At 41.5% G+C, this 18,675-nt stretch overlaps 1 protein-coding gene across 4 annotated transcripts in view; it reads right to left on the reverse strand.

Annotated features, from left to right (window-relative positions):
• PLCB4 (phospholipase C beta 4) overlaps positions 1-18,675 on the reverse strand; it is a 163,366-nt gene that overhangs the window by 119,723 nt on the left and 24,968 nt on the right. For all 4 annotated transcript variants that reach the window (XM_021688952.1, XM_021688951.1, XM_021688953.1 and 1 more), the window contains exons 2-4: positions 15,678-15,758; positions 14,823-14,882; positions 13,231-13,374 (exon numbers count right to left, since the gene is read on the reverse strand). In XM_021688952.1, coding sequence (XP_021544627.1) covers positions 13,231-13,374; positions 14,823-14,882; positions 15,678-15,758 — 285 coding nt within the window. The remainder of the gene's footprint in view (positions 1-13,230; positions 13,375-14,822; positions 14,883-15,677; positions 15,759-18,675) is intronic.

Below are 18,675 nucleotides of genomic sequence, written 5' to 3' on the forward strand. Positions count from 1 at the left end.
TCAGGTAAAAAACTCCCCAAAAGGACAGGAGAAACTGCTTTAGCTCTCGTGTCTAGGTTCCTGAACACACACCTTGACAAGCAGCTTTACTTTTCAGTAAGTTTGATGCTATGAAAAATGACAGTAAAAATCCGCCCTTGACTAGTAAAGAAATTAGAGGATTTCAGAAGAGAACCAAGATAGGTGTTCTTAATTTTTCTTAAAATTTGAGAGAGAGCGAGCATGCATATGTGTGAGCAGGAGAGGGGCAGAGGGAGAAAGAGAGGGGAAGCAGATTCCCCACTGAACAGGGGGGCCCACCCAGGGCTTGATCCCACAACCCCTGGGATCATGACATGAGCCGAAACCAAGAGTTGGACCCTTAACTAACTGAGCCACCCAGGCGCCCCGAAGATAGGTGTTCTTAGAATGCCAAGAGGCTAATGATGCAGAACACAGGGACATCAAAGCCAAGGCTGATCCACAGATGAGTTCCAAGGGCCCCCAACTAGCGAGTGAGCTGCTCTGAACTGTAGGACCCACAGCAGACCCATCGCATAGACATTCTTCGAGAACGTATTTTAAACAAATTCACTGTTTCTTCCCCACTCTGTCCCAAAGTTACCAGGCCCTCACTTTCTCATAACCATACCACTGTACTCCCAATTAATCAGACTTAAAATCTAGTCTCCACCTTAGCTTCTCTGACCTCACCCAGGAACAAACTCTGGTGATCCCATATTCAGAAGTTTCTCAGGCCTTCCTCCATGTGTAACTGGTTGCAACCAAGAACAACCGATTGTCTTGAATTCTATCTCGGTACTTCTCAAACTGTAAGGTGCCAAGTACCTACCAGACCTTATTCAAATGCTGATTCCGATTCATCACATCTGGGACAGGGCCTGAGATTCTCCTCTGGTAAGTTCCTGGGTGATGCTGTTGCTGCTAGTCCAGACCATACTTTGAGGAGTGCTGCTCTCAGCTACAAATTATTACCATGTGTTGATCTTAGAATATAAAGATTTGTGTTGCATCCCTCCTACAGCACGAGGCATGACCTTCCATTACCTCCTTAGAATCTTCAGGATGGATTAGACAAGCATCTCGCTTAGCACTCAAAGCAGGCCACACGCTTAGCCTGACTTTCCAATTTCCCAATTGAAAGTGTTCACTCTAGCCTCTACCCTGGATCTACCGTTACAACATTCCTCTGCTTCTGAGTCTCTGCTCACGTCCTAACCCCCATATGCATGGCCTTCTGTCTTCTGATAGACTGCACACTGTGGATATCGCCATAACGGGACCAGCAGGCACCCCTCTTCTGGGAGCAAAGTCCTGCCTCTTTATGAAAATACTTTTCCCTCCTCCCTCTCCAACCACAGAACCTCCTATCCTAGCAGTGTGAGGACTGGCTTTAGCGATGGTGATGCAACCCACATTAGGCTAGGGACTTCTACCTATATACGAGTGTCCTCCAAAGCAACTAATCCGTATCCTCCTTGGCATCTAGTATACTTTTTCTTGCAAAGAGATGTGGAGAAAATAATTTCCAGGGTCATTTGGTACAACTCCTTACTTTTATCAGTGAGTATAAAAAAGCCCATGTAGTGGAAATGATTTATCCAAGCTTAGAATTCATCAAAAAGTAATTCTTGGATGAGTAGCTGGATAAAAGAAGGTAAAAAAGAAAAAACACACACACACACACAAAGAAACCCAGGCATCTTCATTTAAAATGTCAACGAAGTGAACACATTAGGTAAACATTAGCATTTATCTTACTGTAAGCACCTTCATGCTGCATGCTGGCTGATGTCTAGAGCTAAGGTTCTAAATGAGCCACAGATAGTGTGTCATTTGGCACACTGGTGTTTAAAAAATGAATATATTTGTCAACACTTTAACATCAGATTTCATGTAAAAATAAATCCAGATGTCCGGTATCTTACGGAAAAACTACCACCATCTTCAACCATCTAACAACCTCAAGGTGCATATTCTTATATCGTTGGAAAATTAGCTGGAGACAGGGGTGCCTGGGTGGCTCAGTCATTAGGCGTCTGCCTTCAGCTCAGGTCATGATCCCAGGGTCCTGGGATCGAGCCCCGCATTGGGCTCCCTGCTCCGTGGGAAGCCTGCTTCTCCCTCTCCCACTCCCCCTGCTTGTGTTCCCTCTCTCGCTGTGTCTCTGTCAAATAATTAGATAAAATCTTAAAAAAAAAAAAAAAAAAATTAGCTGGAGACAGGTAGATGCTGCTTCCCACCCCTAGAGGGTGTATAGACACTCCAACTCACTACTGTCTATACCATCCCTTATTTGTCTTTGCCTGGCACTTTTTCATTATTCACATCATCTTCCTGGCTCCTGTAGGCACCTGGGATCGCAACTTGTGGTCTAAAGGAACTACTGCTTTTGGTAGCCTGCAGAGAAACTACTAAGTTCAGGGTTGACAGAGTGCCACCATGGAGGAGACACGGAAGTACTAAGTTCTGGGACAGATGGTCTTTAAAAGCAGGATGAGAACCGAAGGAGCCAGGGAGATGGAAGGTGGTCGTGGGAGGCCCAAGGAGACAAGTTTCACCCACTCCACAGATGAACCAATGATCTCAGCCCTCCCTCCGAAGGCAGAGAGAGAACGGTGGTTTCTAAATTCAACCCAGCAGTAAGACAAATGAACCCCATTATCTTCATTTGCAAGAAGGAAACACCTAGGTGGGATGGGGCACTTTAAGCTTACAACACCCACTCACTCATTTGCTGATTCACAGCTCTGTCCTGAAGCAAGCTTTTTAAGTGGCCCTCCCTGCTTCGCTTCACATGAATTCAAAATGGTTTAAAGTAAAAACAAAACAAGAAAATGCCAACTTTCCATTTTGGAAACATGAAAACGCACACATGTCTCATCCCAGACTTGAGTCTCAAAAAACAGTGAGGCGATGGGGTGAAACAATTTAATCAATCAGTAGATCGGGGCTTGGATGATAGGAAGCTGAGATTTACAATTTAGCTACTTTAGCATTCAGTAGGCATTGGCTCAGGTGAGCCTGGGCAGGAGCCCAGGGAGTCAGTGTAAGTTTTCTTCAAGAGAAGCGGGATCTAAACACTCCTTATTGAGCAGTGCTTCTCACACTTGGCTATGCCGCAGAACCACGTGAAAGGCTCGTGAAAACACGAGGTTACTGATTCAGTAGGGCTGGGGCAGGGCCCGAGAATCCGCCTTTCTAATTCAGTTCCCAGGTACTGCTGGAGCTGCTCGTCTGGGAACCAGGCTTTGAGAACCACTGGCCTAGACAAAACAGTTAAAACTCCATGTCAAGAAAGAGCATTTTGCTGGGGAGTGCTCGGAACCAAAGCTCTTGCCAGGGTCACAGGCACTAATTCATTTTAACAGTGCTTTTGGTGTTCTTAGTGAATTCTAATCAATGGCTAGGCCGATGGAATCCATAGGTCTACAGATTAACCTGTTTGCTGTGGTCAATTTGATAAAAACTTGTTTAAGTTCACAGTCATTGTGAATTTTGGACTAAGTCCATTTGTATGCTAAGCCAACGGGACTCAAACTTCACCCTGTGTGAGAATCACTTGGCAGTTTAGTTTAAATCAGATTACCGGGCTCGGCCCCCAGAATTTCAGATTTCTCGGGTTGGGGGAATATGAATTTTTTAGGGGCTCCCAGGGGAGGCCAGTGGTCTGATCCCTCCTAGGAGCTCTGTGTTTAACAGGGAAGAGAAAACCTAGGTGAGGGGAGGGAGGTTCTGCAGGGCCTTTCCCACGCAACTTTGCAGTTAGCCTTCCACTCAACATAATCCAAGTTCAGCAAAGTGGTTTTGGCCTTCAACCCAATCTACTAAGATTTTTATTACCTGTAATAAACTACCTGACTTTATCTTTTTTTGTATACAAAAGAGAACACGTAACATTTTTCTAATGTAATTTCTATAGTACTTATTCATGGGCTTATTTGAGGAACTTGGTTACAAAGCATAATTTATAGTGTTTGCCAAATATTTACAACCTGCATGAAATATAATGAGCAGTCTGGAAATTGTCTAAATTCAGTCCAAATCTTTGCATTTTGAACCTCATAAAAACAGCTTAGTTTTGTAATCAAAGGAAAATTCAACTTAGTATAAAATAACACACTTATTTTTGGGGATTTTAAATGAGGGCTGCATTTCCATCTTATGTACAGTGACTCTGATTTCAGCTTGCTATGCAGCGCCAGATGTAACTTAATGAAAGACATCTGAACTCCCTTCAACAAGCCAGACACAAAATCCTTCCAAGAAGCTGGTTGCATTCTGAGAGAGAAAAAAAATGCAGTAGAGAAACCGAGGTGCTTTTCTAACTAAGGAACGCAGTTATAATGTTCCATGTTATTTGAAAAGAGATGAGGATGATCCAGGGGGAAAAATAAAAAAAGTATTATTACAGTTCAGAAAAAAGATTGGAAAATACCTTCTTCATGTGACTGCTTTTATTCACAGGCATTTTAAGCTACATATCAGATTCACCTATTACCCAAAGGCACATATGTTTGAGGAAGAAGTGCCAAGGATTTGTTGGCCAATCCTTTTAACAGAGGGTTTTTTTAAGGAGAAGGGGAAAAAAGCTAAATTTTCTAACTAGAATGACAGGAAGAATTTAGGCAAGCATAAAAATAATGATCTGAGTCGGAAAGAGGAAAGACACCAGGTTAAAACCTCCAGTCTTGTCGGGGATTCTCAGCCACAGTCCTGTTGTAGCCTGCAAAGTGACTCTAAAAATAACACCGTGGAATCCCAGACCTTTGGACTATCAATGCATCACATTTTCCCAGGCTTCTGGTCTAAAGAGCATTTTCCTAACTTTTCTTAGAGCTAAACTGTACAAAACTGGAACTGAACATAATAAAAATAAAAAAATAAAACCAAAAAAACAAAAAACCCTAAAAAAATACCTTGCATTAAAAATACTTGTTATAGAGGAATCCAAATAAAAGCGTATTGTTTAAAGGAAAAAAAAAAAAAAAACTGGAGGCGTATAGCAAGAGGGGTTATACATACTGATCACCCGGGTTAGAATTTACCAATTCTGTCAATGGAAAGACCTCAGTAAAGTGGGTATTTACTGAGCACCTACTAAAGGTTGGGCATTGACCAGTGTAGACGTTGGAGATTCATGAGGAACAGGACATTGCCCTCATGTCAGCAGAGGAAGGGACTAAATGAATAAATGGTATATAAATAGAGATCAATGCTACGAAGACAATACAGCAGGATAAGGAGTGAGGGAGAGCCATGGGGTGGCAAGATGGGGAGCTGAGGTGATATTCCTGCAGAGATATGAGAAACTTGAGCAAGAAAGCAGTGCACGTAACTAGGGGAAGACTGTGTTCCGGGTAGAAGGAATAGCAAATGCAAAGTCCCTGGAGCTGGAGGGAAACCCAAAAGAGGAAAGTGGGGAAAGGGAAAGAAAGTACGGGTGGTTTCTTGCAGGGCCTTGTAAGTCTTGGAGTGACACGATCTGAATCACATTTTAAAAGCATCCCTCCAGCTGCTATTTTGAGAATAGATTCAAAGGGGCAAGGCCAAGGCAGAGAATCCAGCGAGGGGAGACAGGATACTGGCTTGGATCACACTGTACTGATAGCAGTGGTGAGAAGCAGCTAGATTCTTGAGACAAGGGTGTGTGTTTGTAATGGACTGATGAGGGAGACAAGGAAGGCATCCATGGTCTCAGCAGCTGGTGTGGACAGTGGGTGAAGGGTCTAGATTTGGACGTAAGTTTACAATACCATTTGACATTTATTTTGTAGGGGAGAACGAACCATAGAACTGAGATCAAATCTTCCAAAGAGGTTCAGCTGCAAGGCAAGCTCTTAACTCTTTAAGCAGAGAAGGCAGCTGGAGAAAAATACAAGCCGAGCTACAAAAATGTTTTTTGATATACCTGTGTCCTCTTTTATTGAAGAAAAGCACCTATTTTCGCAGTCATGTGTACTGGACAATATTTTGTATTAATTTGAAACCTCAACTCTGAGAAACTCAGATACTATGTAAAATTGTATTGACTCTTAAAAAACCCACTTGAAATAAAAAGAAAAAAAATAATAGAGAACCCCATGGGGAACAGGAAGAACAAAGAAAATGAAATGGCTTGCTCAAAGTCAGGAAAGTTTCCTCCTCCGTGTGAAACCTGGTTCTCCATGGAGAGTACACAAAGCTGAAAGCTGGCCCATTTGCCTGGATGAAAGGTTTGGTGAAGTGGTGTTTTGTTTTGTTTTTTCCCCCCAGAATGGGCAGGTCCTAAGTGTCGTAAGAGCCCAGGAATTAAGAACAGACTCAAGAATCTCATAGGATAAATACTCCTAAGCAAGTTCTATACTAGAAACTCTCTCAATTTCTCTCTCACTGGTCAGACTAGTACTTATCAGATGTTTATAAAACAAGCAAAACCCTCTGACCGCACAGGGAATGCTAAACTCTCACAGTTAGTAAGCTACTGTCCAGTATGTTGGACCCTTTGTCCTTACTTTGCATGCTTACTATGAGTTACTTATGTTTGTTACCAAACCTGTTTGTCTAATTTAAAAATTATATGAACTGGGGCGCCTGGGTGGTTCGGTTAGTTAAGTGTCTGACTCCGGATTACTGTTCAGGTCATGATCTTGGGGTCCTGGAAGCCCCACATCAGGCTCCTTGTTCAACGGGGAGTCTGTCTCCCTCTGCCTCTGCCCCTCCCCCACTCGTGCACGCACACACTCTCTCTCTCTCAAATAGATAAATCTATAAAGAAATAAAAATTATATGAACCAATGAGACATGTTCGTGGAAGGAAAGAGGATTGTTGTTTCTCTAAGTTGGATATTTTAGAAAGATAACTTTAAAGGCAAGTTGCACCACATGTTTTTTCTCAAACTGAGTGAAAATGACAACTCTGGGATTAGGGAAAGAAGTCATACAATTGTAGGATTCTGCCCTCACATTGCTCCACGGGTGTCTTTAAAAGCCTCACTTCCACTTCAATGCAACCAAACTGGATATTTGCGACAATGCATCACAGGTCAGATAAAGGCAAAAACTCCCTCGACCCCAATCCACAGGCCCATACTTCAAGAAAATACTTCATCCCTGACCGTAAAAGACTGGCCAACACCTGAATCCCATTTATATGCTTCTAGTTATAATCAAGTGTTTAAGGTCTGCATGTGTTATTTAAGAAACTGATGACTTGCTTTAACTGATTCTTGTGATAAATGGACCAGGAGCGCAGGGAAGGAAGAGAAGGGCAGTTAGCTTATCCTGTGGTACCATGACTCTAGGCTCATAGGCTTGAGTGGTACCACAGAGTCACAAAGGCCATTTCAGGGGCACTGGGCCGTCTCCGCATTTCTCACCACATCTGATGTAATTTGTGCATTCTGCCATCATTCTGACCCGAGGCCATTGCATCTCTGTGTATTCTGTATAAATCCTCTCACCTCGATGGCTTTGTGTTCTGCTGGGGATACGAACACATACAGAGGAGTAGGAATAAAATGGTGGTGACAGAAAATATTGTCAGTGTTGGAGGGAGTATTAGGATATGAATTAGCACAGTTAAGTTCTGAAATCAGGAAGTAGGCAAATTATCCACATATACATATACTCCATTAACAAGTTCTTTCAATATCTCCTTCTCCACAAGTCAAAGCTTCAGTGGAAATGCTACTAGGATTTTGTTGATTTTCTTGTTGCCTTGTGCCCCATCAAAAAGGAGAATTTCAGACCGATACCCCTGATGAATATGGATTCCAAAATCCTCAACAAAATCCTAGCTAATGGGATCCAACAACACATTAAAAGGATCATCCACCACAACCAAGTGGGATTTATCCCCGGGATGCAAGGGTGGTTCAACATTCGCAAATCAATCAATGTGATAGAACACATTAATAAGAGGAGGGAGAAGAACCGTATGGTCCTCTCGATGCAGAAAAAGCATTTGACAAAATACAGCATCCTTTCCTGATTAAAACTCTCCAGGGTATAGGGATAGAGGGAACATTCCTCAAGTTCATAAAATCCATCTATGAAAAACCCACAGCGAATACCATCCTCAATGGGGAAAAGCTGAGAGCCTTTCCCTTAAGATCAGGAACACGTCAAGGGTGCCCACTCTCACCACTGTTGTTCAACATAGTACCCAGAAGTCCTAGCAACAGCAATCAGACAACAAAAAGAAATAAAAGGTATTCAAATTGGCAAAGAAGTCAAACTCTCTTTTCGCAGACGACATGATACTTTATGTGGAAAACCCAAAAGACTCCACCCCCAAATTACTAGAAATCATCCAGCAATTCAGTAATGTGGCAGGATACAAAATCCATGCACAGAAATCAGTTGCTTTCTTATACACTAACAACGCAACTGTAGAAAGAGAAATTAAAGAAATGATTCCATTTACAATAGCACCAAAAACCATAAGATACCTCGGAATAAACCTAACCAAAGAGGTAAAGGATCTATACTCTAGGAACTACAAAACACTCATGAAAGAAATTGAGGAAGACACAAAAAGATGGAAAAATATTCCATGCTCATGGATCGGAATAAACATTGTTAAAATGTCTATGCTACCCAGAGCAATCTATACCTTCAATGCCATCCCGATCAAAATTCCAATGACATTTTTCAAAGTGCTGGAACAAACAATCCTAAAATTTGTATGGAATCAGAAAAGACCCCGAATCGCCAAGGAGATGTTGAAAAAGAAAAACAAAGCTGGGGGCATCACGTTGCCCGATTTCAAGCTATATTACAAAGCAGTGATCACCAAGACAGCATGGCACTGGCACAAAAACAGACTTACAGACCAATGGAACAGAATAGAGAACCCAGACATGGACCCTCAACTCTATGGTCAAATAATCTTTGACAAAGCAGGAAAAAATATGCAATGGAAAAAAGACAGTCTCTTCAATAAATGGTGCTGGGAAAATTGGACAGCCACATGCAGAAGAATGAAACTCGACCATTCTCTAACACCATTCACAAAGATAAACTCAAAGTGGATGAAAGACCTCAATGTGAGACAGGAATCCATCCAAATCCTAGAGGAGAACATAGGCAGTAACCTCTTTGACATCGGCCACAGCAACTTCTTTCAAGATACATCTCCAAAAGCTAGTGAAACAAAAGCAAAAATGAACTTATGGGACTTCATCAAGATAAAAAGCTTCTGCACAGCAAAGGAAACAGTCAACAAAACAAAAAGGCAACCCACAGAATGGGAGAAGATATTTGCAAATGACACTACAGATAAAGGGCTGGTATCCAAAATCTATAAAGAACTTCTCAAACTCAACACCCAAAAAACAAATAATCAAGTCAAAAAGTGGGCAGAAGAGATGAACAGACACTTCTCTGAAGAAGACATCCAAATGGCTAACAGACACATGAAAAAATGTTCATCATCATTAGCCATCAGGGAAATCCAAATGAAAACCACACTGAGATACCACCTTACACCAGTTAGAATGGCCAAAATGGACAGGGAAAGAAACAACCAATGTTGGAGAGGTTGTGGAGAAAGGGGAACCCTCTTACACTGTTGGTGGGAATGCAAGTTGGTACAGCCACTTTGGAAAACAGTGTGGAGGTGCCTCAAAAATTTAAAAATAGAGCTACCCTATGACCCAGCAATTGCACTACTGGGTATTTACTCCAAAGACACAGATGTAGTGAAAAGAAGGGCCATATGCACCCCAATGTTCATAGCAGCAATGTCTGCAATAGCCAAACTGTGGAAAGAGCTGAGATGCCCTTCAACAGATGAATGGGTAAAGAAGATGTGGTCCATATATACAATGGAATATTACTCAGCCATCAGAAAGGATGAATACCCAACTTTTACATCAACATGGATGGGACTGGAGGAGATTATGCTAAGTGAAATAAGTCAAGCAGAGAAAGTCAATTATCATATGGTTTCACTTATTTGTGGAACATAAGGAATAGCATGGAGGACATTAGGAGAAGGAAGGGAAAAATGGGCGGGGGGGGAATTGGAGGGAGAGATGAACCATGAGAGACTATGGACCTGAGAAACAAACAGGGTTTTAGAGGGGATGGGGGAGGGGGGATTGGTTAGCCCTGTGATGGGTATTAAGGAGGGCACGTACTGCATGGAGCACTGGGTGTTATACGAAAACAATGGATCGTGGATCACTACATGAAAAACTAATGATGTATTGTATGGTGACTAACACAACATAATAAAATTAAAAATAAAATAAAATAAAGAATACCGTGATGGTGGAAAAAAAAATGCTACTAGAAAAGAACCCTAAATCTTAACTTTAAGCACATACACACCAGAGTTAAGGTTTTGGAACATGGTTCTTAAATGAAATGGACTATGATTGAGAGCGATCAAACCAAGGAAAGCAAAAATATTATGGGATTTACTGGTTTGAGCCATCTTTCCAGGACTGTATTTGCCCAGGGCATCAGGTGGGGTGGGCAGGAATATCACATGGGATATCAGAAAGCCTGAGTGTGAGGCCAGATTCTGGTCTAGCCTGCTGTGTAGTCTTAGGTGAGGTTTTTTGTTTTTGTTTTTAACTCTTTGGCCTCATTCTCCTCATCTGAAAAATGATGTGGTAGGAAGTGCTTCCTAAACTCCATTTCCTGCCCTAATATTCTGTGACCCCAGGATCATCAGGGCTAACACTCATCCAAGGCTTTCAGTGGGTGACAGTGCATTAAGCACTTTCTATGTAGGTAACTCATGTAATCCTCATGACACTCCTAACAGCAGATACTTTGGTATTATTCCCATTTCACAGATGAAGGAAATGAGGCACAGAGAGGTAAGTTGTCTGTCTAAGTCACACAGCTGCTCATGGAAGAGCAAGGATTTGAGCCCAGGCAACCTGGTCCCAAAGCCCAAGCCTATACCGACTCATACTGCTTGTAATATGACGAGCTGACAAAAGCCAGAAGATACAGGTCTACAGAACAGTCTTTTTGCAAAATTTGGGGCAGCTCAACATCTGTATCTGATTAATGAAGCCTCTTCTTCTTTTTTTTTTTTTTAAAGATTTTATTTATTTATTTGAGAGAGAGAGAATGAGAGACAGAGAGCACGAGAGGGAAGAGGGCAGAGGGGGAAGCAGACCCCCTGCTGAGCAGGGAGCCTGATGTGGGACTCGATCTCGGGACCCCAGGATCATGACCTGAGCCGAAGGCAGTCGCTTAACCAACTGAGCCACCCAGGCGCCCCAATGAAGCCTCTTCTTTATGAGTGGTCAGCATGGTCTTCTGGGATTGAAATGTTGCTATGGCAAATAACCACTAAAAAAGACCTCTGTAGCAAAGATGCAGGCGTGAAGTACAAAAAGCAGGAATAATACACGTTCAGATCAGCAGGGTTCAAGGAATCATTCAAACTGGCATCGCTCTAAGCAAAATAATAGAAGAACTTGAAGGCTTTGCAATCTCTATTCTCCCAAAGTGAGGTAACCTGGAACAAGAGCATAAAACCAATAAAACCACCACGAGACAGAAACAAAGCCTCCCCTGTAACGTGGAGTATCCATTCCTGGCTTCAAACCCCAAGTCCAGGAGCTGCTCGGACTTGACTGCCCATCTGCGTCATCTGTAGCAGGGAGCGGGAGGGGTCTTGTTAAAATAATGAAGATTCTGGATCTGTAGGTCTGGGTGGACCTGAGACTCTAAGGTGTAAGGAGCTCCGAGGTGAGGCTGTGCTGCTAGAAGTTGGATCATACTTTGTGAGTGGGAGTAAAGAGCCTAGAGGGTCTCAAAGTCTGAAGAACTCACTTCTGCCACCAGTTAGCTCTGGTCCAGGGTCAAGTTTTGTCAGATGATCTTATCTGTATGTTCCTGCCTAGCTCTAAAACCCGGTATCTGCAATGATGACTTTCTCATTCAACCCTACACTTAGTTTCTTCTGGTAGAATTAAATGGGAAAACAAAATGCCTCCCATAGCCCCCACATCGAGGTCTCTGCAATGGGAGAATCAAGGCTCAGGCCTCCCCACACCTATTACAGAAAGATACTGAGAGCTCTGTTCAGAGGTAAAATCACCCCGAAAACAAATGACTTGCAGAAAAGCGATTTATGTTTGAGGCTTTCTGCTTTGGCCAAAACCTCTTTGAGACTCACTTGCCAGGGCAATGGTATGCTTGGTATGGTATTAAAAGACAGATCATGACCCAATACTCTAATAACTTATAGGGGTGGGGGCAGGGCTTGGATATCTTTACCATCTAGACCTGTGCTGTCCAATATAGCAGCCGTCAGCCATATGCAGCTATTGAGCACTTCAGATATGGCTAGGCTGAATTGAAAACACACATCAGATCTTGAAGACTTGGTATAAAAAGATGGTAAAATGTCATTAATAAATTTTATATTGATTTTAAGTTAAAATGACAGTATTTTGGGTATATCGTGTTGAACAAACTATTTTATCGAAATTAATTTCACCTGTTCCTTCTTACTTTTTAAATGTGCCTGACAGAAAAATTTAAATGGTATCTGTGGCTTGATTTAGATTTCTACTGGGCAATGCTGATCTAGCCCCTTGCTATTCAAACTGTGGTTCTCAGACCAGCAGGATCGGTATCAGCTAGGAACCCGTGAGGGAGTATTTTGTCCTCATCTCAGACCTATTGAATCACAATGTGCATTTTAACAAAACCCCAGGTGGAAGAATGAAGGGGGGGAAATCGGAGGGGTAGACGAACCATGAGAAACGATGGACTCTGAAAAACAAACTGAGGGTTCTAGAGGGGGGTGGGAGGATGGGTTAGCCTGGTGATGGGTATTGAGGAGGGCACATTCTGCATGGAGCACTGGGTGTTATGCACAAACAATGAATCATGGAACACTACATCTAAAACTGATGATGTAATGTATGGGGATTAACATAAGAATAAAAAAAAAAGAAAGAAAAGAAACAAAACCCCAGGTGATTCCTGTGCACATTCTAGTGTGACAGGTGCTGGGCTAGTTTCTCCTACAACATATCCACAGAAGTGCTTGGATTCTTGGTATACTTAAGTGATACACTAAAAGAGTACTGTGCTTGCTGAATTTTCTACACCACATTACAGCTAGCAATAGAAATATATATTTTTAAAATTTTAAATTAAAATTATTACTATACAACTTTAATATAGAAAACAAAATTATATATAACATACATACCACATATATACATACGGGGGAAAGGGAAGGGAGGTTTTTTTCACTGAGGCTACCTTAGTTACTTCTGGATTTTCAGCCACCATGTACGTGAAACTGATGTTCACCAGATCTGTGCCACTGCAGACACAAACTATCCGCCCTTCCAGATCGTTCTCTGACTTTCCAACAGCTTCAAGAGCGGCGAGGATTTTGGGATCCTGTATAGGAGTACACAAGTAGGGAAAAATTGTTAGATCACAGAGCATGGAGGGAACATGCTCATTTGATGTAAAAATACACAGAAGGACAAATGTTCTCCATCTAAAAATGCCCTGATATCTAGCATTATTCTAAAACATGTAGAAGTAAAACTTAACACTACACACTACTTGAACTCATTTGGTAGGAAAAGTATTCTAATATCATTAATTGAGAAAACTAGGTATGAGGGTCTTTCTTTAGGTTCTTGGTTGTAATTATCAGAGGACCTGGATGATGGAAAGGCTCTGACCGGGACCTGCTTGGGTCCACAAAGATCAAAGGGGTCTTTGAGCAGAGGACAGTCACTGACGTCTCATGCAAATAAACAAAGGCATTGGCACAGCCAGCAACCAAGGGTTATTAAAAAATAAGATTAAGTCGAGTAGCCTGGACACAAAGAGTGAGTATGTTCATCTCTTAGAAGCCATGGCATCTCCATTTGGAATGAAGAGAGTGTAAGTCTACCCTAATTAGCACAAAAAATAGCATATTTGTCCTCCGAAAGAACTCAGGAGGAAATGCCAACATGGTTACGCAGAAATTTTAACTAACATAAAAGAGGACAGCTTTGAAAAAGACACACAGAAACAAAATGAGGCACGTAATTTTGTTTTTCAACATCTAAAAACCTGCAGGGCTATTATGAAAAAGGGAATAAATACTGTGCTTTAATATTCTGGAAAAAAAGGCAGCTTCTAAATTCCTAGCACCACTATGCAAACAGCTTCTTTTTTTTTTTTTAAAGATTTTATTTATTTATTTGAGAGAGAGAGAATGAGAGAGAGCAAGCACATGAGAGGGGGGAGGGTCAGAGGGAGAAGCAGACTCCCCGCCGAGCAGGGAGCCCGATGCGGGACTCAATCCAGGGACTCCAGGATCATGACCTGAGCCGAAGGCAGTCGCTTAACCGACTGAGCCACCCAGGCGCCCTATGCAAACAGCTTCTTATTCAAACAAGTCAATCACTGTGAAGAAGATGGATTTATATGCTCTGTCATCTTTTTCTCTCAGAGGCAAACGAAGCCTCCAAGGTGAGCTGCTGTCTGCGTGCACAGGTGCACAAATACGGAATTAACCATGCCATTTAAATTTCCACATCAACCACAGACCAGAAGCGACTCACTGTTGGCTTAAAAAAAAATGGCAGAAGAGGGAGGGGGGGCCTTGATGAATTAATTTCTGAGTTAAGGAAACTGTTTCTTTGATGGAGGTATCATGCAAGCACCTTCTCTTTGAAAGGTGAATAATGCTTCTAATATAACTAAACATAATGCAACCCAAACCACCCAATGGATATAGATGAAAAGATTTCTAAACCAGTAAAGGGTTAAATAACATTCCAGAACTCTTTTCCAACTTAAGTAAATCTGTGTTTAGAAGAAAAGCCAACACCAATCACAGGTACCTTGGGGGTGGCTCCCAATCGAATACTGTTGATGAGGGAGCATTCTAGCACTTGTCCTTCCTGAAAAGAGAGAATATAATACAGCAGTGAGCTGAAATCCTGCCAGACCTATGGCACGGACGAGTTATGTGATTCTGAAGGCAATGTCAATGATAGTAAGGTAGAGAGGGAGCGAAAAACAAAAGACAGTCATCAAAATACCCGACAATCAGAAATAGTGAAGACCCCATACTTTCCATTTCAAATATACTTGTCTATACGGATGCAGGCCTGAAAAATTATTTATGTTTACAAAGTGTTGTTATCTTTATGCATATAATACTGTTACTGGAGTATGTATAGCATTAAACACGTGTGTGTGTTAATTTTAAGTGCGTACAATACTTCTATAGAATTCCAATTCTATTTCCTTAAATTCAGTTCAAAGATTCATTTAATGTGTGCGCTGTGTTGTGTATTGAGTGAAGTCCCGGGGTGTAACAAGATGAACAAGCTCTTAATGTACCTTTGAGACTCAACTTGAAACTCTCTTCTTCTAGAAAACCTTCCTAATTCCCAAGATTAAATCAGATCTGCCTGTTTTAAACTCTTGTAACAACCCGACCTTCTCTTTCACAACACTCAATGACTTGTACCTTTTTTTTTTTAATGTCTGCTTTTCTCCTAGACTGGAATCTATGAGGACTAGGGTAGTATCCCCAATGCCTGCCATATGGAAGAACGTTTTTAAAATCTTGAATAAATAAGTAAGCGTAGGGGTCCATGTCCTTAAGAGGCCTTCTGCCTACTTGTTGAGAAATATAATGGTTTAAATCAGAGAGCAGAAAAGAACAACTTGCAGTTCCTGTGCCCTACCTTGCCTTCACTCCTCCAGGTCAGAAAGAAGCCAAATTCATCCACTTTGAAGAGGCAGTTGGGTTCAAACACAAAGGATTCCTGTTAAAAAGAAATGTGTTGATCTGTATGACTCAGCCCCATTTTGAATCTAATAAAAATGCAAATACCTTTTAAGCATCTAAACGAGGGAAAATGAGAAATCACCCTTTTGCATCCTAAATCTAATGACCGTATTTTCTATTACATTATGGAATATTTTCATCTTGAAAACTTTTTGCATTCACTTTTGTATTGAAAGAGTGATCAACTTTATGCAGCATCTCCCTCTAGAGTAGCTTTAAGAACAAAACACACTGATGTCCTGTAGGTCATAGAGAAGAAAGTTTCTCTAAGACCTGAGATGAGCTCAGGGAAGGAAGAAGGACTCCCAGATTCCAGCCAACTGGTCTCCCTCCACAAAAGAGCAATTGTTGTCTGTATTTAATATAATGTAAAAAATTGGGAGATAATTTTTTTAAATCATTGATTTTTTTTTTTGTCTATATCATTCAGCATTCAGATGTTTACTGAGAAAATTTCTGAGATTTTTGCTTTTACATCCAACTTCATGTGATATCCTCTAAACCAGGACTTGAGCAGGACTGTGACCTAGGCAAAGTGTAGTCCTTGGACCAGCAGTATCAACATCATCTGGGAGCTTGATTGAACTGCAGAGTCTAAGGCTCCAGCCCAGATGGACCGAACCAGAGTCTCTGGGAGCAGGGCCCAGAAATCTGCGTTCCAACAACCCTCCAGGTGATTCTAATGCACGCTAAAGTATGAGAACCACTGCAGTGGCCTTGGACACCAGAAACTCTGTTGAAACTTAGAGAATCAAAATTTGATTCAAGAAGGAATTTTAGGCTCCACATGCAGGGATTCAGGAATGCTATGCTGTACTTGCCAAAAGATTTCTGGTCTTTAGAAAGAAAGTACCATTGTGCTTATGAGCACCAGGTAAATTCTGTATCAGTGAATGAAAAAGAGTATTCTGGAAATGAACCCAGATACCCTTTGCCCTCTGTCTGTATTGCACCAAGCCTTGGCACCACATGTCCTTCTCATGATGTAAAGAAGTTGTCCTCCTCGATAATTACAGGGCCAACAATAGGGAACCTGTCTGCAGGTTCCAATAGGGATCCACATGTGGATCAGGGCAGTGACTTAAAACGAAGAGTGATTATAGGATTAAGACTTTAAGGGTAGTTCATACTCTGAATTTCACCCATCAAAGCATATCTTTCTAAATTTCAGGGAAGCAGCAACATTCATCAAGGTAAAGCCAATGTCAAGAGACTGGGCCACCAGAAGGTGTCAGAATTTAGAGTCCCAGGGGCCTTGAACAAAGCCAGCCTTCAAATTTGTTTGGGTAGTCTTCTGATAGGTGAAGAATATCATACATTTTCAACTGTGTACCAGACACATGCTAAGCACTGCAGACAGAGTGCAGAGAGCCTTTCCATCATCCAGGTCCTCTGATAATTACAACCAAGAACCTAAGAAAGACCCTCATACCTAGTTTTCTCAATTAATGATATTAGAATACTTTTCCTACCAAATGAGTTCAAGTAGTGTGTAGTGTTAAGTTTTACTTCTACATGTTTTAGAATAATGCTAGATATCAGGGCATTTTTAGATGGAGAACATTTGTCCTTCTGTGTATTTTTACATCAAATGAGCATGTTCCCTCCATGCTCTGTGATCTAACAATTTTTCCCTACTTGTGTACTCCTATACAGGATCCCAAAATCCTCGCCGCTCTTGAAGCTGTTGGAAAGTCAGAGAACGATCTGGAAGGGCGGATAGTTTGTGTCTGCAGTGGCACAGATCTGGTGAACATCAGAGGACCTGGATGATGGAAAGAATGGGGGCATGCATGGTATGACCTTTGCCTTTGGAATCAAAACCCAGTTCTGCCATTTATTTTTTATCATCTCCTAGAAAGGCCCTAAGTCGCATAATCCTTATCTAATAAACAGAGGTATTTATACACACCTTTCAGGCTTGTAGCAATTAAGTGAGTTGATAAATATAAAGTGCTTGGCACACAGTTACAATTCAGCAAGTGGTAGCTACTATCAGTAATGTATGGCTCAAACTTACATTTGTGATAACAAATTACTAACAACATGACATTGCCAATATTTGACCCACAAAGATGGCACTTTGGGATAGTTCAACTTTTTTGAAAAGGCTTGACCCAGGAGCTTACACTCTAGACGGGTAGGAGTTATCCAGGTGAAGCAGCATGCTGAGCAGAAGGAACAGCATTTGCAAGGACATGTACACCTGACCTGATACTGGGAACTTCTGAGGATTTGGTGTAGTTAGAATATCTCAACAGAATAGCAGCAGATGAGACTGGACCCATAATTAGGGCTAGAACAGAAGGGTGTTGTACGCCACGCAAAAGGTATTACCAAAAGGCCACAGGGAGACTTGTTATTATTACTGATAGAGAAACAAGAATCACTAATTAAAATATGAGAATTAACACATTTTAGAATATTTCCCGCAGTATCTTAATGGTAGTACAAAATTCTGGTGCATAACATTCAAAAGTGTGTCCTAAAAGGGTATTTACAGAGTAGACCCACAATGAATCAGCTACCATCTTTATTATTTATTTATGTGCACCCTCTCCTTTTCCAAATAAGGATTTGAAATGATCCATGAAATCTACATGATAAATAAGAATGGTTTTACAACTTATTTTGAGGTGGAACTTTCAGTTCCTTGGCCTCCTTAACTGTAATGATTTTTCTTTCTTTCTCTGTCAGTTACAAAGTACCCCCAGAGCTGATCACCACCACCTTGAAATTTCAATTCCTACCGTCCCATTCTTGGACCACGTCACCTGATCTCTCTAGTCCCTACCTCGACAGTACCCATTCTTCTATATCCACTTGACTTTACAACTTCCTATTCATTAACCTTACCAATCACTCACTGTCCACCAGACTTCTCTCTCCCTCCT

Source organism: Neomonachus schauinslandi, chromosome 10 (assembly GCF_002201575.2).
Source record: "Neomonachus schauinslandi chromosome 10, ASM220157v2, whole genome shotgun sequence".
In the NCBI taxonomy this organism is placed as follows: domain Eukaryota; kingdom Metazoa; phylum Chordata; class Mammalia; order Carnivora; family Phocidae; genus Neomonachus; species Neomonachus schauinslandi.